Source organism: Salminus brasiliensis, chromosome 2 (assembly GCF_030463535.1).
Source record: "Salminus brasiliensis chromosome 2, fSalBra1.hap2, whole genome shotgun sequence".
NCBI lineage: Eukaryota > Metazoa > Chordata > Actinopteri > Characiformes > Bryconidae > Salminus > Salminus brasiliensis.
This window is the reverse complement of record NC_132879.1, coordinates 51,450,515-51,476,835: the sequence shown is the minus strand read 5'-3', so window position 1 is coordinate 51,476,835 and position 26,321 is coordinate 51,450,515. Positions and strand designations below refer to the sequence as shown.

The following is a 26,321-nucleotide window of genomic DNA, read 5'->3' as shown; positions in this document are numbered from 1 at the left end:
CCATTTTAACAGTAGATGTTGCAGTACTTTCGATATATACACAGAAACAATCAGCACTAGGAAGACTGCTGTGGCCGAGCTCAACTAAATCTCTGAAAACATGAAGCTGCTCTTGTCTTTTGTGGTGGCCTGCGTCCTATATGTCAGCACACAGGCAAAAGAATGTAAGTGGGTTCATAAATACTTCTTTTAAATCTGTGTTTTTAGATTTTAGATATGCTTAGAAATGCAGTACAATACAAATAATACAGCTAGCTGTTTGTGTACCACCAAGTATTCTCCATTATAAATTATATAACTCGAATTCCGTTTGAGAGAAAGAAAAAAAAAATTCAAATTGTTGGCCTTATTATTCTATCTCCGAAAATATGACTCATTCACTCATATCCAGGAGACAGAAGTGTCTAGAAATAATTTAGAATGACAAGAAGCTTTAAACAGTATTAACAAAACTTGTTGATGAGGAGTTACACCATTAACTGCTAGTTTTAACAAGTTTGGGCCCTTTTTTCTTCAGCTCATCCTAAGGTTCAGGTGTACAGCTACAGTCCTGGTGAGTTTGGCAAAGAGAACGTCCTGATCTGCCATGTGAGCGGCTTCCACCCTCCAGATATCAGCATTGAGCTTCTGAAGAATGGAGTGGAGATTCCCAACGCCAAGCAGACGGACCTGGCCTTCGAGCAGGGTTGGAAGTTCCACCTTACCAGGAGCGTAGCCTTCACACCTCAGAAGAACGAGGAGTACGCCTGCAGTGTCAGACACATGAAAAAATCTCCTCAGAAATATTCCTGGGGTGAGTGCTGGTCTTAGTTCAGCAGTTTAGCACTAAACTAGTAGTTCAGACAAAGAAACAAACAGATATTAATAAAAACATAAATTATATCATATATATAATATATTTTCTATATTATTTATATATATTTTTTTTTACAGAGCCTGACATGTGAAACGAATGAGCACGCCAGATGGTATGTGATCTCGTCCTATGTTATATAGAATATTTTTTTAATAAGAAGACATACGGTCTTTACATAACAGATTATGGAAGACTGATAGTGTACAATATTGTAAGGTATAAAACATCAGGATCATGAGCTTGTTTTCTTCTTTACAGGACAACGCAGTTTATATCTGTGGTTTCAACCTAACTGGATCTTCAACATCATGTTGCTTTGGACCTGAAGCTGTTGCGTTCAGGCGACGTTGAATGGAATGACTTCTGGTTTTGTCACCCTACTGTTGAAGCCCTTATTTTTGAAGATGCCTCTTTTTTTAAGAGACTTTCCATGACTTGCTGCTGTAAGATTTATGCTTGATCATTCTACCAGCTTTTAGTCCACTTTTTTAGCCTAACTTTTATAACTTTTGTACGACCTTCAGTTAAAATCAAATTCACCATTAGGATCAAGACACCTTTTATGTCAGGGTGGAAAAGGGCAGTGTAGTTAGTGTAACACTTTTGTACTCATTTGTACACTGAAACAAATGGACATTTGTATTAATGTATATGATTTGAATTGGGAAAGGTATTGCAAAGTTGTAAAGTAAGTGCAGTAATAACTTTAGTGCTTGTGTTGCTGTAATATTATTTATTTATGTGACATATTCCAATCATATACATCTAAGGTGCCATTATTTCCAGTGTACAGCCCATAAAGATAGTAAAGTAAACAGGTATAATTTAAATGGCAATGCTCTTTTTCACCCTGATTAGCAGTCATTTGCATTGATGTAGATTTTACAGCTGTTTTACATTTAGTACAACATTCAGGAGAACTCTCACTGGGAATTAAATGCTTCATTCTTCTATTTTATTTAAAACAGATAAACTGGTTTAAAGATACTGAGACTGCAGATTACACAATATTGGTATTTCTCATAATTCAAATAAATCACATAAAATAATAAGTCTTACTTTTCCTAATACATTTAAGAACCTCGCTTTCTGTCTGAGAGCAAAACCAACTTTCATACTCATAATATAAAGCAGGAATTCGCTGATATGAAAATTATTCATACAGTTGTCTGAGATCTGTTAAAAGATGTTAAATGCTCTGGGTGATTGATTTGTAATTAAAAAAGACTGGGAATTGTTTTTCTTTTCTGAATTAAAATTTCTTGAAAACTTAAAACAGTGTCTTTGAGTTCTTTGCCTCAGCCTTCTTTACCCAGTTAGCCAATTTACTCTTATTCGTTAATTTACTCTACGTACTAATGCTATCTGGTTGTTGAGTATAAAGTATGTAGCATAGATTAGATAAACGTATCAAAACTCTGAAGGGGGGATTCTGAAATACAAAGTACGGCAAGTTCGGAACGGTGTACTTGGTAGTACTGATTTGGCAAGTTAGCCTTGCGAGAACTCCTGAATACGGGATGACGCTGTACGGTAATCTTGTAATTGGAACAGCAGTGTGGTGCGTAGTGTGGATTTGGCTGTGAATCCTCGATAACATGGACTGACTGTACTTTTGGACGTTTCACAGGTCCACCAGAACACAAGTACAGACAAGAACGTAGACTGAGAATCGGCCTGAGTATACTCAAATATCCAAGATACATCCAAGATGGCTAATATTCTCCCCCAATGCAATGTAAAACAGGAAAAAGGAGGAGTTACTCAGGTCTGGAACAATTCTTAGAAGAAATGATGGATAACAATGCAAGTGAAGTGGCAACTCTTGGCAATGGCGGTTGGAACTTGCAGTGGCGTATGTTGAGCACTTCCTTACATTAGAAAAAATGGGTTAGTATATTAATATTGTGTGCACTGACCTGCCAAAGCCATACTATTAATTTTAGTACATAGCCTATTCCTTAGTATTAGTGTGCAGCACACAATTGGGACACAGCCAGGATTTTTCAGCCCTGGTCCTGAGGGCCCCTTTTTCTCCACTTCAACCCAGCAAAGCCTTGTTGGCTAATTAGTTGAACCAGGTGTGTTGAGATTATTGGAAACACTAAAATGAGCAGGCCTGAGCACCACTGTGCTGAATTAACACACATGTTGAACCTTATGAAGTTGACCTTGACCTGAGAGCTACTTTTAGCTTCTTCTACTACTAACTACTGAACCTTACGCCTATAGTCCTAATGAAATTATTATCCTGACTGAACATCAACTGTCAATATAGCAGACAATCAGGTCTAATAGAAGCAGCAGACATTACTGAATATAATCAACAGGTTTGTATTATTTTAAAGAAACAACAAGTTATATAAAGCTAATGAAACATTTTAAAGATAAACCAGAGGAACTAAAAAACATAAAATACCCACTACAAATTTGACAAATGAATGGTAAGAGCTGCCAGAGAGATGTCTAAAGATACAAAAGCTTAAGTTTGTCATAATAAACTGTAGCTGCTAGCTAGCTAAAGACCACAGGATCATCAGCAGATCAGAAGACAAGGCCTGGTCCGACCCTTTCAGTCTGACTGGGACTAGTAGCCCAAAAGTGGCAGGTAGAGCTTATTGCCCTATTGTTAAACGAAATATATATATATATATATATATATATATATATATATATATATATATATATATATATATAACGAAATATCCGAAAATACATAAAATGCGCCATTTTGTCGCCCCAAAACAGTGTTTTCAGACTAGTTTTCCGAAGGCAAAAAAATCAGTGTTATATATGATTTTAGCACCATCGTTAATCTTCTTAAAAGCTTTCAGAATGACATAAAGTATGGGGTATAATTAATAAAACATTCTTCTGAGGGCGAATATTAAAAACATCTGGCCGCTTGTTGGATTTTTATTACCATGAGTGATGTTGTGGCCTTTAGGAAATGCACCACAATCTACGTAGGCTGTCCATTCCCCCACATTTTCACAGGCTCACCCAACATGTATTTCTTCTGTTGATGATGTTGATCTTGCAACTATTTGATGCTTATCTGCTTATCTTAAACTAAGGAAAACTAAGGAATTGTCTCTCTGTAATGGTCATTAGAAAAAATCATAGTAAAAATAATAGTAGCATAAGGAACAGTACATGGGGAAATATAATAATTAATATGCTGCATGATTTGATCCTGTGGGTTTTCACCATCAATCCCATTCAGACGGTAGTGAAACCTGAAGAGCTCCGGTCTGCCCGGCAACAGTGAGGTTCTTTTTTTTCATTGGCTGAAAGGGAGAAGGGCGGGGCTTGAGTTCAGCTGATAAGACAGAGGCGATATTTTGCTTTCGGTTTTAAAAGAAAGTGAGAAACTTCGCCGTCTGGAGCAGAGCTGTCTGAGACTATTTCTGTGAAACATGAAGCTTCTTGTCGCTGTTGTCGTTTTAATGGCCCTGGGCTCCAGCTCACTAGCAAAACAGTGTAAGTAGTGCTAGCTGGCGTCTCAGCGGTGTGTGTTTCTGTAACCTGTAAGGCTGAGTCAAATGGTCAGCTGTTTTAATGACTTAATTTGAGTGTAATGAGTGTAACAGTGTGAAATTGCATTAAACTATGAAGTACTATAGCTATATAGTTTATGTTTAAACCGAATTAACTGACTGTAAACTAGTCTGGTATGTTTCCAGAAGGTGGAACAGCTGGCTAGATAGATATAGATAGCTACAGAGGCTGGGGAAAGGTGCCTACTGCAATAGCTAGAGATATGTCTAGCTAAATATGCTGTACTTGTGCTGTACAAATATAATAATATAACTAAATAAAATAATATAGATTAGCTAGCTATATTAGTTATAATAATAGTGCTTGGGATTTCCCACCCTAGTTTCTCTTTCCCAGCTAGATAGATAGCTAGTATGTTCACAGGAGGAGGCAAGTCAGGTCAGCTTAGCTATGGTAAAATTATAATATAATTTATTCCCTGCTTTTTTTTTTAGCTAGTTAACTCATTTTAGTTTGGTCAGAAGTTCTCAACGGCTAAATTATCTAGCTAAATATTTTCAGTACAGCTGATTTCCATCTGTAGGTTAGGAGGGATTTGAACTTACAATCTGCTGGCACTTCAAAAGCAGGCTGTTAGACACTTGTGCCGCTCTAAAGCTGTTAAAACATGTAATTTTTGTGTCAAAGAATAAAAATAGATTTAAAAAGCTAAATTAAACTTAATTAAAGATGAAATGGTGTTGTTTTACAGCAAGGGTGGTACAACTGTCTAACTGCCTGCTTGTAAGAAGTGAGGAGATCAGAATTTCAAGTCCCAGCAAGGCCTCAGTGCTCTATGGTCAAGGTCCTCCTTGGTGGGGGAATCCTAACCTTTAGCACTGAAACATTAAGCAGAAGGGGAGCACTGACTAAAAATCTTACCAAAAAGGCAAGTAAAATTAATTTGAAGATTAAAAAGGTCAAATGAAATTCTGATATCATTTTGCATGTCCTCTTTCCACGTGACTCAACACAACATCCAGTTTTACGTTCTCCTTTCATCTATTATTTAGCTGACCCCAAGGTTCAGGTGTACAGCTACGGCCCTGGTGAGTTTGGCAAGGAGAACGTCCTGATCTGCCATGTGAGCGGCTTCCACCCTCCAGATATCAGCATTGAGCTTCTGAAGAATGGAGTGGAGATTCCCAACGCCAAGCAGACGGACCTGGCCTTCGAGAAAGGCTGGATGTTCCACCTCACCAGAAGCGTACCCTTCACACCTCAGAAGAACGAGGAGTACACCTGCAGGGTCAAACACATGGCCCGCAGTAAAGATTTCACATGGGGTAAGGGTACAGTTTTGAGCTCTTGCTGATGCGTATTAGTAATGCTCTTCATGCACGTGTAACGTCATATTCTCCAATCTTTTTACAGAAGCAGATATGTAAGCCATGAAGAAGTTGGGGTATTCGCAACGTTGATGATGTTGGATGAAGTACACGGTTTGCAGTTTATGCTGTGTCTGGAATGTGCAAACAAATTGTGGCCCTAAATTCTGAACCCTGTGTCGCATAATATTTGTAGGTCCAAGCAGCGTTGAACTTTGAGTTGGCTTGGGGCTCGGACAGGGAATCAGCAGGCTTGTCACTCAGCCTTAGACTATAAATATGTTACATTGTTCCAAGTTTAATTACCAGGGTCTATTTATTTACCAAATGCTGTAGATGGTGAACATTGGTCCTGTGCAATATTTAAGATGTGATATTAATGGATAACAGTATGTTACACTAATTTTTACTAATTTATATTAGATGGCTTGACTACAACACTCTGTCTGAGCAACAATTGCTTTGAGGTTGGACTGTAGTCTGCGTAACACTGGTATAGGGCTTGGCGATATGGTAAAAATATATCATATTTTTACAATACACGATATTTATTACGACATACGTGATCACAGACAAAAATGCAATAGTAGCAACAGGTTCTTAAAAACCTTGTCCCATACTTATAAATAATTTCTACTCAAAATGTCCTGCACTTCATTCAGTTAAACCAGACTAATTATACTGTTTGTAATGAAATGTGCAGCTTATCAGTTTTCTTTAAGCACTGTTGATATCCACAATATGCTTAGAAAGTTTATTGTGTGTCACAATAACAAAATTTTTCACGAAACAAAACATATCAGCACATTGCCTTTCCGTACACTGGTATATTCATTGGTATGTTGGTAAGTGCTCTAGAATATATGTGAAAGTGCCTCCATACAAAAAAGCAGCTACTTACAGTTACAACATGTCTGATTATATGGGCTTTAGAAACTCTTAAAGTGTAATGTCTGTAGACTAAGATTACTTTTGAATGAGGGGAATTATATCATTTATTGTCATCTTTAAAACCTCAGCCTTGCCCTGCACATTTGTAGTGCTTTCCCTGCTCCCAACACACCTGATTCAACTAATCTGCTTATTAATAAGCCCTTTCAGAGCTGCCCCTGTTAAAGCAGGGAATTCCCCAAAATGTGCAGGGCAGGTAGCCTCCAGGGCCAGAGTTGAGAAATGCGGATCACCCTGCTGTGCTTGATGTATCTTGACATAAAAACACTACTCATTGATGGATATCTTCCTTTGACGCAAACACAAATTATATCCTCATGTTGCATCCGTTTGTGGGGGATACTTGGTCAGAACTGAATCTGTATGATTTTCCTACTTTGTAATGTTAAGGTTAGTAACACTACTGGGACGTGGCTATAAATGCTGTTGTGAATGTTAATCGAAGCATTTCAGAGCAAATACACCAACTCTATTTACTTTAAAAATGGGGTAAAATATTAATAATAATTTCTGTCAGTTGCTAAGTTTCTATAATTAACGTCAAGTCATATTTTATGTTCTGGAAAGTGAATGTGAAATAAAGTTGAGGCCTGATGCTTGAAAACTGTGTATGGCATCTTTTTTTCTTATTTACAATTGTATCTAAACTAGCCCTGCTATTACTGCTGTAATGCAGTGTTGATTAACAAACTAGGCTAGGCTTATAACCCTAAACAAGGTTAAACTGAAGTAGGAGGACAGTAAGCTGAGTAAAAGGGGAAACCATTGTGAGATATTTTTACTCTGGAGATTATTTCTACAAAAGCATTTCTACTACAGTTTTCCAGTGGAAAGCTCTCACACTTTCTGATGTCTTATCTGAAACCACACTACACTGATTGTTTTGTTTTTAGTGAGTTTTTGATGAAAATGCCCACTGATGTGGAAGTGGTTTTTATGTTGTGGTAATTCTGATATGACTCAGCTGATAAGTGCAGGTTTGTGCATTTCTTTTCAGCTCTTACAGCATGAGTTTACTTCCTTTTCACCACATTTTGTTTTTTTCACCAGGTTTTCTTGGTGTTGGAGTTAAATATACATTAATACATATTCTATACATATACATTGATTAAATAAGCTTTGTAAAATGTGTATGATTATATGCTGGTAGTTATTTATTGGAATGATCACTGATATCCAAAAATGAAAAGAATAACAAAACAATCATTTGAGATAGGACACCAGGTGCTGTAGACTTGGGGATTTCCGCTAGCCTGTAACAGGTGAGTCAGTGTTCCTGGACTTACTGGGTACTCCTGGTTCTCAACAACCAAACAAACCAATGTTTTTTTGTTTTTACCCAATTTCTACTCAGAACATGGATAGCTGCCACTTGTCTCTTGTCCTCTGTCTTTTCTCGTCCGGTTTAAGAGCAATAGACTGTTGATTTTATGTATTTGTGTTGATATATATGACATATGCTGATCAGCCATAAGATTAACACCATGAAAAACATTTGTCGAGAGGTGGATATATTAGGCAGCAAGCAAACAGATGATGTGTTAAAAGAAAAGCAGGAAAAATGGGCAATAATAAGAATCTGAGACACTTTGACAAGAGCCAAAATGTGATGGCTAGACGACTGAGCCACAACATCTCCAAAACTTCAAGCAGGTCTTGTGGGGTGTTCCCGGTATGAGGCGTCAGTACCAATCAAAAAGGCTCCAAACGGTGACCCAGAGACAGGGTCATGAGATCCCAAGACTTATTGAAGCTCACATAGGCCCCACCTCACAACTTACAGCAGTTAAAGGATCTGCTGCTAACATCTGGGTGCACAAGGGAGGCCAAATGACACCAAAATACTATTAATACTAATAATTAATAATGAACTATTTACCTTGGCAATGAGAGTGTTACTGATTGTAAAAATCTCCGGATCCATAATTAAGTAGTTCTTCACAATATGAAGAGATCTTGTGAGCTAGTTTGAAGGACAGAGCTTGGTTCCAGATTTCTCGTGGACACCTCCAGCTAGCATGGACGTGCTCAATTCCATCACCAGCTTACCTGGGTTAACAACATTAAGCACTGATTTACCAAACCAGGTGTTGAATAATTGCTTTAAAAAGTAGTAGACTCCCATGGGGAGACCTTTGGAGATGTTTTACTGAACACATTCATATAAAACCACCACTTTTGTATATGTTATGGGTTAATACTTTTAAGAAATCAAGGATATTATGAAGAGTTTATAGCTGTTGGAGTAACTGCCTTCTACTACATTTTGGAGTCTACACAGCTCTGCTGTGAGGATTTTATTATTGCAATGAGCGACCACAGCATTAGTGAGGTCAGGGTGTTGGATGATCATCACCCCACCTCATCCCTCCAGCTCCCCACCCATCCCAAAAGTATGGGATGAAGCACCAACCATTTACATTTACATTTACATTTACGGCATTTAGCAGACGCTCTTATCCAGAGCGACTTACAAAGTGCTTTGCTATTTACTCAAGAAAACCTCAGCTAGTTAGAATAGACTAATACAAAAGATACCTCCAAGCTTAGACATTGCTAAACACAAGACAATAAGGCGACCATAGAACTATTCGTCCAAGTACTCTCTGAAGAGGTGGGTCTTCAGTCTGTGTTTGAAGACAGCGAGCGACTCGGCCGTTCGGACATCCAGGGGCAGCTCGTTCCACCACTTTGGTGCCAGGACAGAAAAAAGCCTGGACACTTGTCTTCCGCGGATTTTGAGGGATGGCGGGTCGAGCCGAGCCGTACTTGAAGCTCGAAGGGCTCTTGGTGCGGATCGGCTTTTGACCATTGCCATTAGATACGGAGGGGCTGGTCCGTTCTTGGCTTTGTAGGCCAGCGTCAGGGTTTTAAATCTGATGCGGGCAGCTACAGGAAGCCAGTGGAGAGAACGCAGCAGTGGAGTGACATGGCTGAATTTAGGGACATTGAAGACGACCCGTGCCGCTGCATTCTGGATGAGTTGCAGGGGCCTGATGGCGTGCAGAGGGAGACCAGCCAGAAGAGAGTTGCAGTAATCAAGTCTGGACGTGACGAGAGACTGAACAAGCACCTGGGTGGCCTCTCTAGAGAGGAAGGGTCGAATTCTCCGGATGTTGTACAGAAGAAATCTGCAGGACCGAGTTACGTTTGCAACATGACTTGAGAACGATAACTGATCATCCATCACTACACCAAGGCTGCGGGCTTCAGTAGAGGGAGTGACCAGTGAGTTCTCGAAGGTGATGGCAAGATCGTTTCTTGGTCCAGCAGTTCCCGGGATGTACAGCAGCTCCGTCTTGCTGGGGTTGAGTTTGAGGTGGTGAGCCGCCATCCAAGACGAGACGTCGGCGAGGCATGCTGAGATACGGGTGGAGACCTGTGTGTCAGACGGTGGGAAAGAGAGCATGAGTTGAGTGTCGTCGGCGTAACAGTGGTAAGAGAATCCATGAGAGGATATCACTTTACCAAGAGAGCGAGTGTAGAGTGAGAAAAGAAGAGGACCAAGAACTGAGCCTTGTGGAACGCCAGTGGAGAGACTACAAGGAGCGGACGTGTCGCCCTGCCACGTTACCTGGTATGAGCGTCCCTGCAGGTATGATGCGAACCATTGCCATGCAGAGCCGGTAATTCCAAGACCGGCAAGGATAGACAGGAGGATCTTGTGGTCCACTGTGTCAAAAGCTGCGGAGAGGTCAAGAAGGATCAGAACCGAGGACAGTCTGGCAGCTTTAGCTGCATGGAGCTTCTCTGTAACTGCAATGAGAGCAGTTTCAGTAGAGTGTGCAGCTTTGAAGCCAGACTGGTGGGGGTCCTGAAGATTGTTCAGAGTGAGAAAGAGAGACAGTTGGTTGTAGACGGAACGTTCGAGAATCTTTGAGAGAAAAGAGAGAAGAGAGATAGGTCTGTAGTTGCCGATGTCCAAGCTGTCTAGAGTTGGTTTCTTTAGGATGGGCACGACTCTGGCAGACTTGAAGGCCGATGGTACCTGACCTGATGACAAAGAGCTGTTTATGATAGAGGAGATGAAGGGGAGGAGGTTTGGAGCGATGGTTTGGAACAGAGGGGATGGAATAGGGTCTAGTGGACAGGTGGTAGGATTATTGGAGGTGAGAAGATGTAGGAGGTCATCTGTGGAAAGAGGAGAGAAGCAAGTCAGAGAAGAGGGAGGAGGAGGGCAGTGTCTAGAGAGGGGGGTAGAGGCAGGGGGGAAGGATCGGCGGATCTTGTCAACCTTTTCTTCAAAGAAGGAGACAAAATCATCTGCAGACAGGGTAGTGGGAGGTGGGGGAGTAGGAGGGTTGAGGAGAGAGGAGAAGATGGTGAATAGTTTGCGTGGGTCAGATGCAGAGGATTCCAATTTCCCCCTGTAGTAAGATGCTTTGGCGGCAGCAACTTCCGTTCTAAACCTGGAGAGAAGAGACTGATAGGAGTGGAGGTCGGAGTCGTGTTGTGACTTCCGCCACTTCCTTTCAGCCAGTCTTAGCTCTCTACGGTTGTTGCGGAGAACATCTGACAGCCACGGGGAAGGTGGAGAAGAATTTGCTGACCTAGGGGAGAAAGGGCAGAGAAGGTCGACAGAGGTGGAGATAGAAGAGAGGAGAGTGTCTGTAGCAGTTTCAAGTGGGAGAGAGGAGAAAGATTCAAGATGGGGAAGAGTGGTCAGGACAGTAGAGGCAAGAGCTGAGGGGGAAACAGAGCGAAGATTGCGGTGAAGAGTGGAAGAACTTGCAGAAGTGGTAGTTGAAGGAGCAGAGAGGGGGAGTGAGAAGGAGAGAAAGTGGTGATCAGAGAAGTCCAAAGGAGTCACAGCCACATCCAGAGCAGGGACAGGTCTGCTGAAGATCAGGTCCAGAGTGTTCCCTGCTCTGTGTGTTGGTGCAGACTGGTTGAACGCGAGATCAAAAGAGGATAGGATTGGGAGAAGGCATCATTCCAGTGAACACAAACAAAGTCCCACTGGGGGTCTTTATACCCCTCTAGCCTCTGGCATTAGGCATGGTGCCAATAAGTTCATGTTTATCTGCTTCAGAGAGTCCTATTCTATTGGCAATACTTCTCCACAGGGACTAGACAAGCTGTGTGAGTGTGTGTGCGCGTGCGTTTGCGCATCAGGTCTACCACCAACCACAACTACAAGTATCTGAATGCATTCCTTAGACGGGGTGTCCGCAAACATTTGGACACATGTATATGTTTTTCAATAAAGCCTTCCCAGCCAGAACTTCCCAAATAGTCCTAAATACCCCTGATTTCAGGAGAACCCCTGGGTGAACAGGTGTCTTCTCTACAGGCGCTGGAACACACCGTGCGCCCTCAAGACGCAAGACTGTTTCCATCCTTAGGACGCATGCGCGTCCCTCACTGGAGCTGTTCGGAAGTGGGCGTGTCCTGGGCATTTCCAACCTAAAGCAACATCTACGACAATAACGGAGAACCTCTCACCGACCGAACTTCTCCACGTTCATCTCAACCATGTCCGCCAAACTGGACCCCTCCACCTACCTGTTCGACGTGCCGCCGCTGTTAATGGAGACCTTCTGTAAAGTAATGGACAGCGGTCCTGACAGTCTGGGGTGGAGAGGTTTGGGTAAGAGCGCGACCACCAAACGATATCTAGTCTTGTCTGAGGCTCGTTTCGCAATGCTCTCTGTCTCCACAGCCACTCGTGTTCTGCCCAGCTGGTTGGATGTGAGGCACACGGAGTTGCATGCAGCTGCTGGCAGGAGCCCAACCCATGAGATCGTGTGGTCCTGGGCACAGCAGAACAAGACGGTGGGCGACTTGCTTCGAGTTCTGGAAGATATGGGCCATTACCGAGCTCTGGATCTTTTCCAAGGTAAGATTCTGAGGTGGAGGTCTGTCTGCTGACGTCATCAATAACACCACCTCAATAACACCCACCCCAGACTTTTTACTTAGGCCTACTATTCAGTAACTGCTGTGGACGGTGTGTGTTAGTGTTGTAGACCTGTAGTAGACCTGATGCGCAAAGGCACACACACTCACACAGCTTGTCTAGTCCCTGTGGAGAAGTATTGCCAATAGAATAGGACTTTCTGAAGCAGGTAAACATGAACTTATTGGCACCGTGCCTAATGCCAGAGGCTAGAGGGGTATAAAGACCCCCTGTGGGACTTTGTTTGTGTTCACTGGAATGATGGTTGGTGATGATGGCTTCATCCGATACATTTGGGATGAGGTGGGGTGATGATCATCCAACATCCTGACCTCACTAATGCTGTGGTCGCTCATTGCAATAATGGTAGAGTGGTAGAGTAATTAAATGGGTAAGGTTCATTAAGAGTCGGTTTGGTGTGAAATGCTCCATTCCAGAGAAGCTGACAGAGTTCACAGTTGGGGTGGTAATGATAACCGGGCATCCAAAGACTGCACTACTGCAAAGCTACAGCACAGAAGGCTCATAGATGAATCAGCATTGGATACAGTAGCTTTGAGAAGGGTGGAAGGATACATCCCTGGGTTTTGTAAGGCAAAGTAGTACCCAAATAATTAATGACATCAAACTCCGAAGACTCACAAAGGTTCACGTAAGGGTTCTTGTAAATTTAAGTGGTAAAAGTAATAGTAAATAACCCCTGGTCTGTATCTCCACTACTACACCACTAGAAATTAGTCAGGGGTGCGCCCCAATTGCCTGCTAATTACTAATACTAGCTAGTTGTTAAGTCTGGTGTATGTGGTATATGATATTTGAGCATACTCAAACATCCACGTTTCGAGCGGTCAGTTTTTGAGTGTGGTTACGATGGAAATGGAGAGGGAGGACAATTAATAGAAACAATGGTGAGTAGCAATGCAGGTGCAGCGGTAATAGTGGCAGGAAATATTGCAGTGATGTATGTTGCCATAGCAACATTTCATCAACACTTCCTCTTAGTAGAAAAACATGTTGCTACCTTAATATTGTGTGCATTAACCTGCCAAACCCATACTATTAAGATTAGCACATAGTCTATATCTTATAGTAATAGTGTGTAGTACATAATTTGGGATGCAGCCAGTGTTTTTCAGCCCTGGTCCTGAAGGCCCCTTTTTCTGCACACCCAGTCCTACCTGGGAAAGTCAACAGGTGTGTTGAGAGTACTGGAAACACTAAAATGACACTAAAAGACTAAAATGAGCCGGCACACCTTATAGTACCTGATAGTATTAGTGTGTAGTATGCAATTGGGACGCAGCCAGTGAGTTTCTCAACTGAATTGTACTGAAATTGTCTCCTTCACGAGAGTAAATATTAGAAAGTAGTGGGCTACTGATACTTTTTTACTGTGTGATTACAAATAACCTTCCCTTCTGTGTATGCGGGCAGGGTCGTCTGTATGCATGAGTGAGGCACAGATGTGACAGTGTTTGCAGACTGTGTTTATTTGCCATGCACACATCAGAGCAGCATGAGTTTCTCACACGTGTTGGTCCCTCCCTGACGTTTTCTCTGTCAGATCTTAGTTTGGGTTTCACTTCCACTTTGTTTCTGGGTCTGAACATCCTCTTTTTCATTTCACTACAACAACCTTTACATGTATGAACCATATCAAAGTCAAAGTCAAAGTCAAAGCCAAATCTGCTTTATTGTCAAAACTGCAGCATGTACAGGACGTACACAGGGTTGAAATTACGTTACGTTAACATAAAGAAAACATTAAATAACACTACATTTTAAAATGGTATTATTGTAATTAGAAGGCATGTAAGAGTATAAAGTGTTTGTATGGTATAATGTAATAGATAGAGGTCCCTGACATTGACATCAGAAGTATAGTGTATTATGCAGCAGATCTGGGTATGATTAGTGCATATATAAACAGTAGTGCAAACTGGAGCTTTAGCATGGTTAGATAGAGCTGTAGAGCCGTAGAAATGACTTTTTGACCTTTACCAGACTGAAACACACAGGCTGTGTGCTGCCAAGTTGTTGGTCTGATGTTACATTAACCAGATTTGTTGTTTTTTTCTTTCTAGAAACATCAAATTCCACATCAGCTCCTGTTGATTATTCTAAGGTATGTGATGCTGCAACACACTGAGGTCATCCCAGAGAAATTGTTATTGACAAATATTGTAAATTACATGTAATCTCACATGAGTTTCACCAGGCCTATGGTGTCTTTTATTCAGCCTCACAGTGAAGATCCCAGTCCCACTTCAGACCCTCACCTTGACTGTATATTTGGCCAAGGTAATGAACTGCTTGGAATTTACTTCTGGATTTATTGTGAAATTATGTGGTTGACAGTTGCAGGCTTTAATGTTGTAACTTTAGGGTTCACATAAAATTATTTCTGAAGAATTGTAGATGTTTAAACATTGTTTTTTTTGGATTAAATTATTGTTTCATTTGCCCTCAATTACAGCCAGAAACCAAAGAGCCCTTATCACTTACGCAGAAGTCGTAGACGGAACTAGGAACTTCCATGAGGATTTGAAAATCGGCAAGAGTACGTTTGCAGAGGTTTACCGGGGGAGATGGGGAAATGAAAGCTTTGCTGTTAAAGTTTTTAAACAGGTATGGTGTGGCTTGACAACCACAGTTCTGACAGCATATATGTGTGTAGGGACATTCATCAAACGGGGTCATGGCGTTAACCAAATATGGACACTGGATACTAGAAATAAAAAAAAATACAAAATCTGTTACAATAATTACAATATAGCCCACAATAACAAAGAGAAAGCAGGTTTTTAGACATTTCTGCTAATTCATTTAAAAATACAAAATATCATATGTACACAAGTGTGCACACCCTTTAAAATGACACCCAATAGTGAGCTGAGGTGCATTTTGTTTCCACTGATACTGTTTGAGATATTTCTACAAATTATCTGTAGTCCCACTGTGGTAAATTCAATTGATTAGACAAGATTAGGGATTGCCTACAACTGCCTATATACGGTCCCACAGTTGACAGCAGATATCAGAGCAAACTCCAAGCCATGGGGTCAAAGGAATTATACGCAGACCCCAAAACAGGATTGTGTTAATGAAGAGCACAGTGGACACCATCATTCACAAATAGAAGAAGTTTGAAACCACCTAGAATCCTCTTAGGCCTGGCTGCCTGTCCAAACTCAACGATCATGAAAGACGAGCCATGGCCAGGGAGGGTGAGCAGGAATCCGATGGTCACTCTAACAGAGCTCCAGCGTATCCTTGTGGAGATGGGAGAACCTTTCAGAAGATCAACAATCCAGATGGAAGTCACTGTTTAGTAAAAAGCACATGACAGCCCTCTTGGAGTTTGCACCTAGAGGACTCTCAAACCATGAGAAACAAGATTCTCTAGTCTGATGAAACGAAAATTGAACTTTTTGGCCTGAGTGAGGCATGACAGTGGTAGCATCATGACCGGGGGGAATAGTCCTGATACAGATCCTTGAAGAAAATCTGATCCAGAGCGCTTTGGCCTTTAGACTGGGGTGAAGGCTTACCTTCCAACATGACAACGACCTCAAGCACACAGCCAAGAGAACAAAGCAGTGGCTTTAGAGAAAGTCTTTAAATGTTCTTGAATGGCCCAGCCAGAGCCCAGACCTGAATCTAATTGAACATCTATGGATGGAGCTGAAAATGGCTATGTACCACCACTCTCAATCCAACATGATGGAGCTTGCAAGGATATACCAAGAGGATTGGGCAAAAATGTCCATGCTTGTGGCTTTTGTCCCATGGCAGCTTGCAGCTGTAATTGCTACCAAAGGTGGATCAACCAAGTATTATGTCAAGGGTGTGTACAGATATGTAACCTCTATATAACCTGTCCAAAAACCTGTTGTTACTTGAGTATTATGGGCGATTGTGTGTAGATGTTTGTAGATGTTTGAGGCAGAAATGAATTCAATCTACTGTAGAATTGGTCTGTAAAATGTGGAGAAGGTGAAAGGGGTGTGCAGATGTTTTGGCTTGATTGTAAACTGGAAAGGAAAATTGTGTTGATTTATCCAAACTCAGGTAAAGTTTTTTCAATCAGCTTTTTCAATCACAAACTTTCTTAACCATTCTGAACTCAGGGGAACAAAGGATCTTGGAAGGCTTTGTGGGAGAAGTTCAGAACAGAGATTGAAGTTCTCCGGCTGTAAGTTCAGAAAGAGGTGGTTTCTTTCATAGAGACAAATGCTTCTTTAGACGTTTTACATTTATCACTGAATAAACCTGTGTTTCATACAGTAATCCAGCCAGCTTCTTGCCACTGACATTCATGCCATTTCCTTCTGTCTTGGTGGTATTCCCCTCTCTCAGCTACCAGCATCCCAACATCTTGGAGCTCTGGGGCAGCTTTTCAGAGGGAGGACACTACTGCTTGGTCTATACGTTCTTGCCGAATGGATCGCTCTATGACAGACTGCACCATGAGGTGAGGCATTCACTCATGGCATGGCATGTTTTGGACTAGCTCAGCAGTATCAGTATAAGGAGTCTTCCTGAACTGGGCTATATCAACATCTACTTTCACACAGGAAACTGAAATACCGCTGTCGTGGAGGGAGCGGCTCGATATCATCAAAGGCACAGCGAAGGCAGTGCACTGTTTGCACACCGCACAGCCATGCATGGTTATCTGTGGCAACATCAAAAGGTATTAGTGAACACTTTTTACTACACTTGCTGCTCGATTTGAGGGGAGATGCAAGGCAAGGCATGTTTATTTGTGTAGCACATTTCGTACACAGAGGTAATTTCAGATTCGACCTTATTTGTAGGCAGATGTAAACAGGAATATACGTTGTGGACAAAAGTATTGGGACACACCTCTTAGTCATTGAATTTAGATGTTTCATTCGATCCCGTAGCCACCAGTGTTAAAGAAATCAAGCACCCAGCCATGCAGTCTGCCTTGACACACATTAGTGAAAGAATAGGTGGTTTTAAAGAGCTCACTGGTGGTACTGTAATAGAAGCCAAAATTGCAACAACAAGTCAGTTGGTGAAATTCTGTCTCTCCTAGATATTCCACCATCTACTCTGAGTGATATTATTAAGAAAGTGGAAGCGTTTAGGAACCAGGGAAACTCAAACCTCACCAAGTCACCAAGTGGCAGATCAGTTACCGAGTGCTGAGCTCAGTGCATAGTGCAGAAAAGCCTCCAACGCTCTGCGGACTCAGTAACTGCAGAGCTCCAAACCTGCTGTTAGAGCTGCACCATGCAGCCTGATTTAGGGTGTGTCAGTGTGTCTTAGCTATCGTGATGACTGGAAAGGTGCGCCTCGTGCTGCTCGAAACAAGCAAAGGCATGTACTAAATCCCTTAATTAATCATGGGTGTGTTTTGGACGTAACGTGCAATAAACCTATCAGCATGTCACTCGCCACCCCCTTTAAGAGCCAGGTGTGGATTGCTACTTCAGTGGTGCAAAGTGGGTGCATACAAGCGTTGGGCTGCACATGCCTGTGTTGACAATTCACTGCCAAGATAGCAATGAACGTCTGACTGTTGACGTCTGCCTAGGTTGTTTTCAGTGGAGCACCTGCGTTGTCAAGAAAGCAATATGCCAGAAATTGACCTGAACACATCTAATTTCGAGACCACCACGCCTATTGGCGTAGATATATTTGCAAGCACCGTTGCTATCTAAACGCTGCATGCAGAAGGCGTGAAAATAGAATATTGGAGGGGTATAAAATAGCAGTGAGCATCGTGACAGGGTTTACGAAAGGGCCATTTGAAAGATAAAGTTGTACAGTGTGCAAATACTGTATGTTAGACAACCGAAAGTCGTTCTTCTTTGTAGTGGTTCAAATTTCTGTTTTGTATTTTGCTTCATCCAGTTAATTATGCGCTCCACACGTTGGCACAGCAGTTATATAGGGCCATAATCATCTGACAAGATTTTTATATATTTATCTGCATGTCATCTGAATAACTAGGATAAGCAGTTTGCTTGTCTTGTAGGATGTGGCCTAATGGAAACTTGTAATGTAAATAATGTAAATTGAAAAGAAGTGGCCTGAGAACTGATCCCTGGGGGATATCAAATGTCATTGTCATCCTATTAGATTCATAATTACCAACTGTTACATAGGAGGTCTTGCTTTGACCTAAACATTTCAGGACTGTCCCAGATAGACCTACCCAGTTTTAGAGCCTGTCTAGGAGGTTTCCATGATCAGCCATGTCAAACCAATACCTGTGCATCCCTACAAAAGTCGTTAAACTCCCTTTACCCTTATACATGCTCTTTGGGTTAGTATCATTTACATTTACGTTTAAGGCATTTAGCAGACGCTCTCATTCAAAGGGACTTACAAAGGTGCTTCGCTATTACACAAGAATAATCTTAGCTAGTTTGAATAGAGTATAAATAATAAAAAAAACTCTAAGCTTAGACAGTAAGTCAGTATGGAAAATATTCTAGACTTCGACCAAGTATTCTTAGAAGAGGGGGGTTTTCAGTCTGCGTTTGAAGACAGCGAGCGACTCTGCTGTTCGGTCAGCCATGGGAAGTTCATTCCACCACTTTCGGACGCTTGTCTTCTGTGGATTTTAGGGGATGGCGGGTCAATCCAAGCAGTACCTTATAGCTTGAAGAGCTTGTGGTGCAGATCAGCTTTTAACCATTGCCATCAAGTACAGGGGGGCTGGTCCAGTCTTGACTTTGTAGGCCAGCATCAGGGTTTTGAATCTGATGCAGGCAGCAGCTACAGGAAGCCAGTGAAGATGCTGCATTCTGAATAAGTTGCAGGGGCCTGATGGTGAGCAAAAGGAGAACAGCCAGAAGAGTATCATTATGTGATGTCACTTGGGTATATGAAATGGGGCAACACCCACACAAAGGAGGTTCTGTTTATTAATTTGTAATTAATACCTAATATCATGGTATGTGAGCAAAAAGAACTCAGTTTGGAAAATCATGCCTTGACATTTTTTTTGTACAACATGAGCCCTGCTGTTATGACTTCTATATGACATGAGTCAGGGACGCTACATATTCTAACATTGTCCTGTGATGCATTACAAACACAACTGTAAGGCTGCCCTCTCACCCATCTCTGTGTCCTGTTGACAGTTCAAACATACTTCTGGATGAACATTTACAGCCCAAGCTGTCGGACTTCGGAATGGCCCGTCTCAGACCCCACTCTGTTAACCAGAGCTGTACCATCACCATGAACACAACCTGCCACGGCAACCTGGGCTACTTACCTGAGGAGTATATACGTGATGGCAAACTGTCTGTCAAGTTAGACGTTTACAGCCTTGGTATGGTGAGTCTATGGTCCCTATGTTCATATGCACCCTGAAGTCTAGTCGATCTTTACAGTTGGATGAGCTTTACAGAGCATTGGAAATGATCCCTGTCAACCTGATCAGAAGTTGTAGTGCACTTCTCAAACTCTTGTCAAAACATCAGTAAAGCCCTATGCAGATGTGAAGATTAAATGTACATCAGGTCCTGAGGTAACTTCCTTTTTCATGAGAGTGTTTTTTTCACCTCTGTGGTTTGATTTCCGGCCAGATCACCCATGCCTCCTCCTTTAAGAAAATTACAACTTACATTACCTACCTTTTTCTGATCATTTTAGTACTTTCCAGGATTCACATCCTGTTTTTCCAGGCAGATGTTGTCTCATGTTAAAATATTTTTTTGGCTTTAATTGTTGCTGGAACTGTGCTTCACCCCAAACTGAAAAAGAGCCAGTGTCTCTTTTATTACAGCCCCCCTTAATAAACTTAATTAATTAATAATAATAATAATAATAAAAATATATTATTATTATTATTATTATTATTGACATATTTTGTCTATATATGGTAACTTTCCCACATCAGTCCAAATTTCACTCTTCAATCTAAACTGTTAAAAAAAACATAAAACATATAGCTATAGTTACTATAGCTATAGAGTAAAAAGTAAAGAAAATGTAAATTTTATATATCACTAAAATACACTTTATTATTTAGCTAAAGGTTTTGGTAAAAAGGAAGGTCTTAAGTTGGCTCAGGTCAGCAAGCAGCTTTTTTCACAGAGAAGGACTGTAGCATATAAATGACCAGTGCCTCATGACCCTGGGGTTCCGTATGTGTTATATGGAGTGAGAAGATAAGAAATACAATATTTTTATTTGTTTTTTTATAGTAAAAAAAGTTTATTTCTCCCATAAGCAGCTGTGCTGCAGCATGACAAATGAGCTGGAGCTTCCCTGTCAGAGTCCATTGAAAAGAGAATTACAGTATCAAATTAAATCAGGTTTATTGTCACATCACATTAAACAGGTGTTAAGGTTAGTGAACAATTTAGTACACAGAGTATACACAGTATACACACACTAAACATTGGATAAGGTGTGAATGCATATGTAGTGTGAGTGGGGAGAAGTCTTTGGTGGGTGCAGTGTGACTAAGCAAAGGTCACAGTTCCAGTAAGTAAGTAAGTCCAGGGTGCTTGGGGGTTGAAGCTGTCTCAGAACTGCCTTATTCTGGTTCTGGTCTTCATGCTTCTGTACCTTCTGCCGCTAGGCAGCTGTGAGAACAGGCAGTGGCTTTGGTGGGTGGAGTCTCTGATAATCCTCCTAAACTTCCTTAAACAGCGGAAAAACAAATGAATATGTGAATCAACTTTCAGTGTCAGACCGCAACAGTAATCTTCTGACGTATGATGTATAATTGATGACCAACAGCATGTGTGAATGTGTGAGTCCTGAGGCCTGACATCCAAAATAATGCTAGATGAATTAGAGGCTACTGGTATGTGATCCAGGCCTATATGTGCTTATTAAAGAGACGAAAAAGATGACTTTAAAGAGATGAAAAATCTCATACTTAGTTTTATTATATGTAGTAAGACAAAAATGCTCAACCAGTTTTCAACTATATATGAAATAGTTCAACATCATCCAGGCAGAACCATAACTGTTCATTTTTATATGCTTGTAGGTCATCCTGGAGACATGTACAGGGCAGAAGGTGATACAGGAGGCACCGAAGCACACATTACTGGTAGGGATCCAACCCTAGGACCCCTGAGTGCAGATAAACAGGGTTACACTAACACCATAATACCTCTACAATAAGTCAGCTCTTGACTGGCAGATTTTAATACACTCTTTCCTCGCATCCTCTCAGAAGGATAAGCTGAGTTTGGAGGCTGAAGAGAAAGGCGGTGTGGATGCCTGTCTGCGCTTTATGGACTCCAGAGCAGGACAGTGGCCCATTGCAACAGCGCTCTGTCTGCTCCGCCTGGGTCTGGAGTGTACAAGCAGCCGAGCCCGAGCCAGACCCAGCATGGAGACTGTAAGTATTGTGGATGATGGCATGCATTTCATCCATTCTAGAGCAGTTACAGATAGTTTAAATGCATGATATCTTCCTTTAAACTGGCTTGACCTCTTGAACCCTAGGTTTATTATCCAGATATGAATTCTTATGCAGAAACCTTTGTGAATTTATGGAAACTTAAGGGAACATTAAGGGTTTATGGCTAATCCCCTTAAAATAGCCCTTAGGTACCACTTAAGGCATTTTTTTCCGCAGCACACTTAACGTTAAGGAATATTTAAGGTCAATCTTTTGGATATTTTCCCTTAAGATATTTTATGGACACAGGTTTAACTTATCAGTCCAACTGGTTTCTGTTTTAAGGCCCATGAAAGCTATAGTCATGCATAGTCATGCTGCAGAGTGTTATTTGCAAAACCTTTCTACAGGAACTAGACAAGCTGTGTGTGCTTGTGTGCATGTGAACAAACATTTGGACATATGGTGTTTGCTGCAAACCTCTTACAGGTAGCCTGATCTGTACAGTGCTGTACAGTACAGTACAGCACATATGCTATTATCTTATCTAAGAGGCTAAATGCATATGATGACCGTGGTAGTGTGGGATGGTAAGTGTTAGTTTGATTGGGTTTAGCAAAGTGAATGTGATAATGGCAGGCATAAACAATGCAACAACACATGTGATTTTGCCCCACCTCTGTGACAAATTTCATCCAGATAAACGAAAGAGTAACTGATCCAGGATGAGTGCAGTGCATGTCTAGCTTCAATGAATACATCGCTGTTGTTCATTTTCAGTTTTCTCCATGGTTTGAACCCTGTAGCTTATTCTGTACACTAGAAATGCTTTATTTTACATTAAAACTCTTTATTTTACATTGACTTAGGAGTTAGGAGCATTTTGCCTTCTCCTGCAAAAAAGTCATCATTTTGGAGAGACACTTTTTTCATTGGACAGCGTTGAGATGCAGATGGTTGATGAACAACCTGTAGAACTAGGTAAAAGGCCAACATTACAACACAAAACTGGCACAATCAGATTAAAACTGAAGCTCCCCACTTAGAAAGAAAATGAAAATAGAAAATGTTTATAAGAACCTGGGTTTGTGGGTGTGATGGGAAGATCTGTGTCATATGTGGACCATTTATACACTTCGCTTCCATTTTGTAATAACAAATCCAGTAAGGCCTGACTAATATAAAAATACTGTGGGCCATCCCAGTTTTAATTGGCTGAAAGTTCTGGGAATTTATACTATTGGCACATCTCATGTCTTCAGTGATGTAAATATTGTATCTCTGGGGGCGGAGTTAGTTCTTTGCATTTTCGGTTTAATATTTATCGTATTTAGTGTTGTATCTCTGGGGGCGGAGTTAGTTCTTTGCATTTTCGGTTTAATATTTATCGTATTTAGTGTTGTATCTCTGGGGGCGGAGTTAGTTCTTTGCATTTTCGGTTTAATATTTATCGTATTTAGTGTTGTATCTCTGGGGGCGGAGTTAGTTCTTTGCATTTTCGGTTTAATATTTATCGTATTTAGTGTTTTTTTCTTATTTCTATTAGTTATTAGTTTTTTTCATTTGTTACTCTCATGCTAAAAGTTAGGTTTAGATACTTTTTTCTTATTCTAACCTGTGTTTTGTGAACCCCGGTTCAGTCTGGGGATGCCTCATATTGGGTTCCCCACCTGTTTAAAAGTTTGTATTATTTTGTTAAGATTCCACAAGATCAAATCCCAGTGACACTGCGACCACAAAAGGTGTCTCATTATAGTGATAATTTATAGTGATATTTTATAATACCAATAAAACCATTGGTCCTCAATATTTGTCAGTAGAAGTAAGCAGCTGAACAATACTGAGCCACAACCCCATACTGCCTGTGATACTACTCCACACCAAAATGTGAAAGAATGTGAAAAGCTGTGAGGTTTACATTCACAGGCAGTAAAAAACAAAATAGTGAATTTGATGGGTTGTGTATAAATATTCCTGTTGTGATGTTCCACCACTAGGTGCTACAGAAACTGAGCCAGCTTCTCCCACCGCCTTTCCCCCCTGAAGACCAGCCGCGGACGCTAGATGACACGGCCCAACCTCCACTACCCTTCTGCAGCCAGGGGCTGAGGTCCAGCCTCCCTATGGAAGACGATGAAATGCACAGCCCACTCGAGAAGCCTCAGTTGCCAGAGCAGTCAGGGCCCTGTGAGTGCAGCCAGTCAGAGGTCACTTTCCTGGGCACTGGGGAGCAGAGCACCTGTCACACGGAAAGCAAAAGAGGCGCTGCAGCTGTTCGTGCGCGGCATCCGCAGACAGATGGCGAGGCTGAGCTGGATCTCTACGGGAGCTGTCCAGTGGAGTGCAGCTGTGCGGCCGGAGCTGAGGCACAGGGCTGCGAGGACTGCTGGGCCAATGGCTTTAGCTACACTCCATCATTCGCACAAGGCATGTAGCAGTGTTAAAGGGTGGATTTAACTATATGATGTTTCAGTGTTTCTGAATGTGAAATGTGTGCTTCTGAAGTGAGAGACAGCACAGAATTACTCCAGTATGCATTTAGAGGTATAGAGAAGTAGGCCAGTCACAATAATTACTGATTGTTTACATAAGAATGAATGTGACCAATGTTTTAGCCAGTTGCGCTGGTCTGTTCTCTCTGCTTCTCTCTGTCAGAGGTGGGGCATGAGTCTGTGAGCAGTCAGTGACCTCTATCTTGAAGGATAGATATTAACTATATGGATATTTAGATATTAACTATATGGACAAAAGTATTGGGACACCTGCTCATTCAAGGTTTCTTCTGAAATCAGGTGTCATAAAAAAGAGTTGACCCTGTTTTTGTTAAGTAACTGTCTCGACTGTCCTGGGACTAGACATATAATAAGGCTTTCTACTTTTTTTTAGTACTGCTGTGAGGTTTTGATTGCATTCAGCAATATTAGCATTAGTGTGGTCATTTCTTATCATAACCACCCTACCTAATCACCAACTCATTCCAACCCACCCCCAAGAATTGTATGTAGCAACATCCATCATCTCAGAGAACACAGCTCCACTGCTCCACAGCTCAATACTGGGGGGCTTTATAGGCCATGCATTAGGCACAGTGCCTATAGGTTCATATTCATCTAGAGAGTCCACATTTTTTAGAAGGGGTGTCCACAAACATTTGGACATATATATATATATACTAAAAATGTTTGACTGAATCACAGTAATTTCTGGGACAATATATTGTCCAAAAATAAAATAGTTATTGTGACCGGCCTACTGAGAAGTACCATAGTCATATGAGATACCCCTGTGTTCATCGTCTTTATCTGTCCTGTTGTTGTAGGTGATGAAGGCCAGTCCTGTCAGAGCACTGTTGAGAATCCAGCAAAGAAGAGGCTTAAGGATAAAATCCAGCTCTACAACCAAGGCATGATCAAGACAGAGGAACTTCTCTCAATGACTCTTAATGAATAATTCATTCAGCACATGCATTAGCTTGAGACTGGGATACTGAGGACTTTCAGGAATACCTCATTTTATTTGATATAGTATTATATTATTATTTTTTGTTATTTTTATTCAAGCCAACACCAAAACAACCTCTGTTATTTAAGTCATATCAAGAAAACTGCTCATTTTTATTTTGTCTAATACTGTACAGCACAAATGGTTAAAATATCACAGCAAGTAAAGGCAAGATCTGAGATCGTTCAGTCACAACAACGACCTCCACGTCTTCTGTTGTTCTTTTAAAGGTCCCCTTTTGTGGACTTAAGTGGGCTTAAGTGGGCTTATGCACTAAAAGAGCTGGACTTTGTTTTCACATGACCATCTTGTTGCCTCTTTTTATCTGTTACACTCCAAATTACATGTCCAAATGTTGGTGGACAGCCTTTTTAATGAATGCATTCGGCTTCTTTAAATTGCACCCAATGCTGCACAGACACACACAGCTTGTCTAGTCCCTGTAGAGAAGTATTCCCAATAGAACAGGACTCTCTGGAGCAGATCTGCATGCACCTATTGTCACCAGGTTGTGTATAAAGCTTGCACAGCATTGTGTTCTCTAGAACTATGGTTGGTGACTTATCTAGTACTTTTGGGATGAGGTAGGGAGTTGGGGGGATGAGGTGGGGAGTTGGGGGGGGGGGGGGGGGTGAGGTGGGGTGGTGATAATCCAACATCCTGGCCTCACTAACTAGCTCTTGTTGGTAAATGCAGTTCAATTCTCATTCACAATTTAGCAGAATGGAGCAAGTGTCCCAATAATTTTGTCCATATATAGTGTAGATATGTACAAATGCTTAGTGTCCATATATGAACTAAATGGGACCAGGAAGTGAACAGTACATATAGTCCACAGAACTAAGAGAGAGGTAGAGTCAGTCTTTAATAGACAAATGCTGACAGCCACTGTTA

General features: G+C 41.3%; 4 protein-coding genes across 4 annotated transcripts; 3 read left to right on the top strand and 1 right to left on the bottom strand.

The window, feature by feature from the left end:
- Window positions 1-20: 20 nt before the first annotated feature.
- On the top strand, window positions 21-2,132 carry LOC140549455 (beta-2-microglobulin-like). Its single transcript, XM_072673104.1, has 4 exons — window positions 21-164; window positions 518-793; window positions 934-968; window positions 1,115-2,132. Exons 1-3 carry the CDS (start codon window positions 101-103, stop codon window positions 945-947), a joined length of 354 nt encoding a protein of 117 aa, XP_072529205.1. The 5' UTR covers window positions 21-100; the 3' UTR covers window positions 948-968; window positions 1,115-2,132.
- A 2,071-nt stretch (window positions 2,133-4,203) lies between these two features.
- LOC140549454 (beta-2-microglobulin-like) lies at window positions 4,204-7,279 on the top strand. The gene is made up of 3 exons (XM_072673103.1): window positions 4,204-4,339; window positions 5,410-5,682; window positions 5,771-7,279. Exons 1-3 carry the CDS (start codon window positions 4,276-4,278, stop codon window positions 5,782-5,784), a joined length of 351 nt encoding a protein of 116 aa, XP_072529204.1. The 5' UTR covers window positions 4,204-4,275; the 3' UTR covers window positions 5,785-7,279.
- Window positions 7,280-9,255: 1,976 nt separating this feature from the next.
- LOC140549734 (uncharacterized) lies at window positions 9,256-12,152 on the bottom strand. The gene is made up of 3 exons (XM_072673479.1): window positions 12,125-12,152; window positions 10,250-10,431; window positions 9,256-10,054 (listed from the first exon to the last, which is right to left on the bottom strand). The coding sequence occupies exons 1-3, from the start codon at window positions 12,150-12,152 to the stop codon at window positions 9,263-9,265; spliced, it is 1,002 nt and encodes a 333-aa protein (XP_072529580.1). The 3' UTR covers window positions 9,256-9,262.
- On the top strand, window positions 12,077-25,628 carry irak3 (interleukin-1 receptor-associated kinase 3). Its single transcript, XM_072673102.1, has 13 exons — window positions 12,077-12,265; window positions 12,338-12,514; window positions 14,659-14,699; window positions 14,815-14,875; window positions 15,051-15,202; window positions 16,705-16,769; window positions 16,934-17,048; window positions 17,152-17,270; window positions 19,699-19,897; window positions 21,567-21,629; window positions 21,756-21,923; window positions 23,924-24,353; window positions 25,246-25,628. Exons 1-13 carry the CDS (start codon window positions 12,151-12,153, stop codon window positions 25,374-25,376), a joined length of 1,836 nt encoding a protein of 611 aa, XP_072529203.1. The 5' UTR covers window positions 12,077-12,150; the 3' UTR covers window positions 25,377-25,628.
- The last annotated feature ends 693 nt before the right edge of the window (window positions 25,629-26,321 follow it).

Coding starts and splice junctions, on each gene's coding strand:
- LOC140549455 (XM_072673104.1), top strand. CDS start 101: ATGAAGCTGCTCTTGTCTTTTGTGGTGGCCTGCGTCCTATATGTCAGC. Junction 165..517: donor CAGCACACAGGCAAAAGAAT/GTAAGTGGGTTC, acceptor TTTTTTCTTCAG/CTCATCCTAAGGTTCAGGTG.
- LOC140549454 (XM_072673103.1), top strand. CDS start 4,276: ATGAAGCTTCTTGTCGCTGTTGTCGTTTTAATGGCCCTGGGCTCCAGC. Junction 4,340..5,409: donor CAGCTCACTAGCAAAACAGT/GTAAGTAGTGCT, acceptor TCTATTATTTAG/CTGACCCCAAGGTTCAGGTG.
- irak3 (XM_072673102.1), top strand. CDS start 12,151: ATGTCCGCCAAACTGGACCCCTCCACCTACCTGTTCGACGTGCCGCCG. Junction 14,876..15,050: donor TGACTGTATATTTGGCCAAG/GTAATGAACTGC, acceptor CCTCAATTACAG/CCAGAAACCAAAGAGCCCTT. Junction 24,354..25,245: donor CACTCCATCATTCGCACAAG/GCATGTAGCAGT, acceptor CTGTTGTTGTAG/GTGATGAAGGCCAGTCCTGT.
- LOC140549734 (XM_072673479.1), bottom strand. CDS start 12,152: ATGGTTGAGATGAACGTGGAGAAGTTCG. Junction 10,432..12,124: donor GATGAACGTGGAGAAGTTCG/GTCGGTGAGAGG, acceptor CTCTCATTGCAG/TTACAGAGAAGCTCCATGCA. Junction 10,055..10,249: donor TGCAGGGACGCTCATACCAG/GTAACGTGGCAG, acceptor TCTGACACACAG/GTCTCCACCCGTATCTCAGC.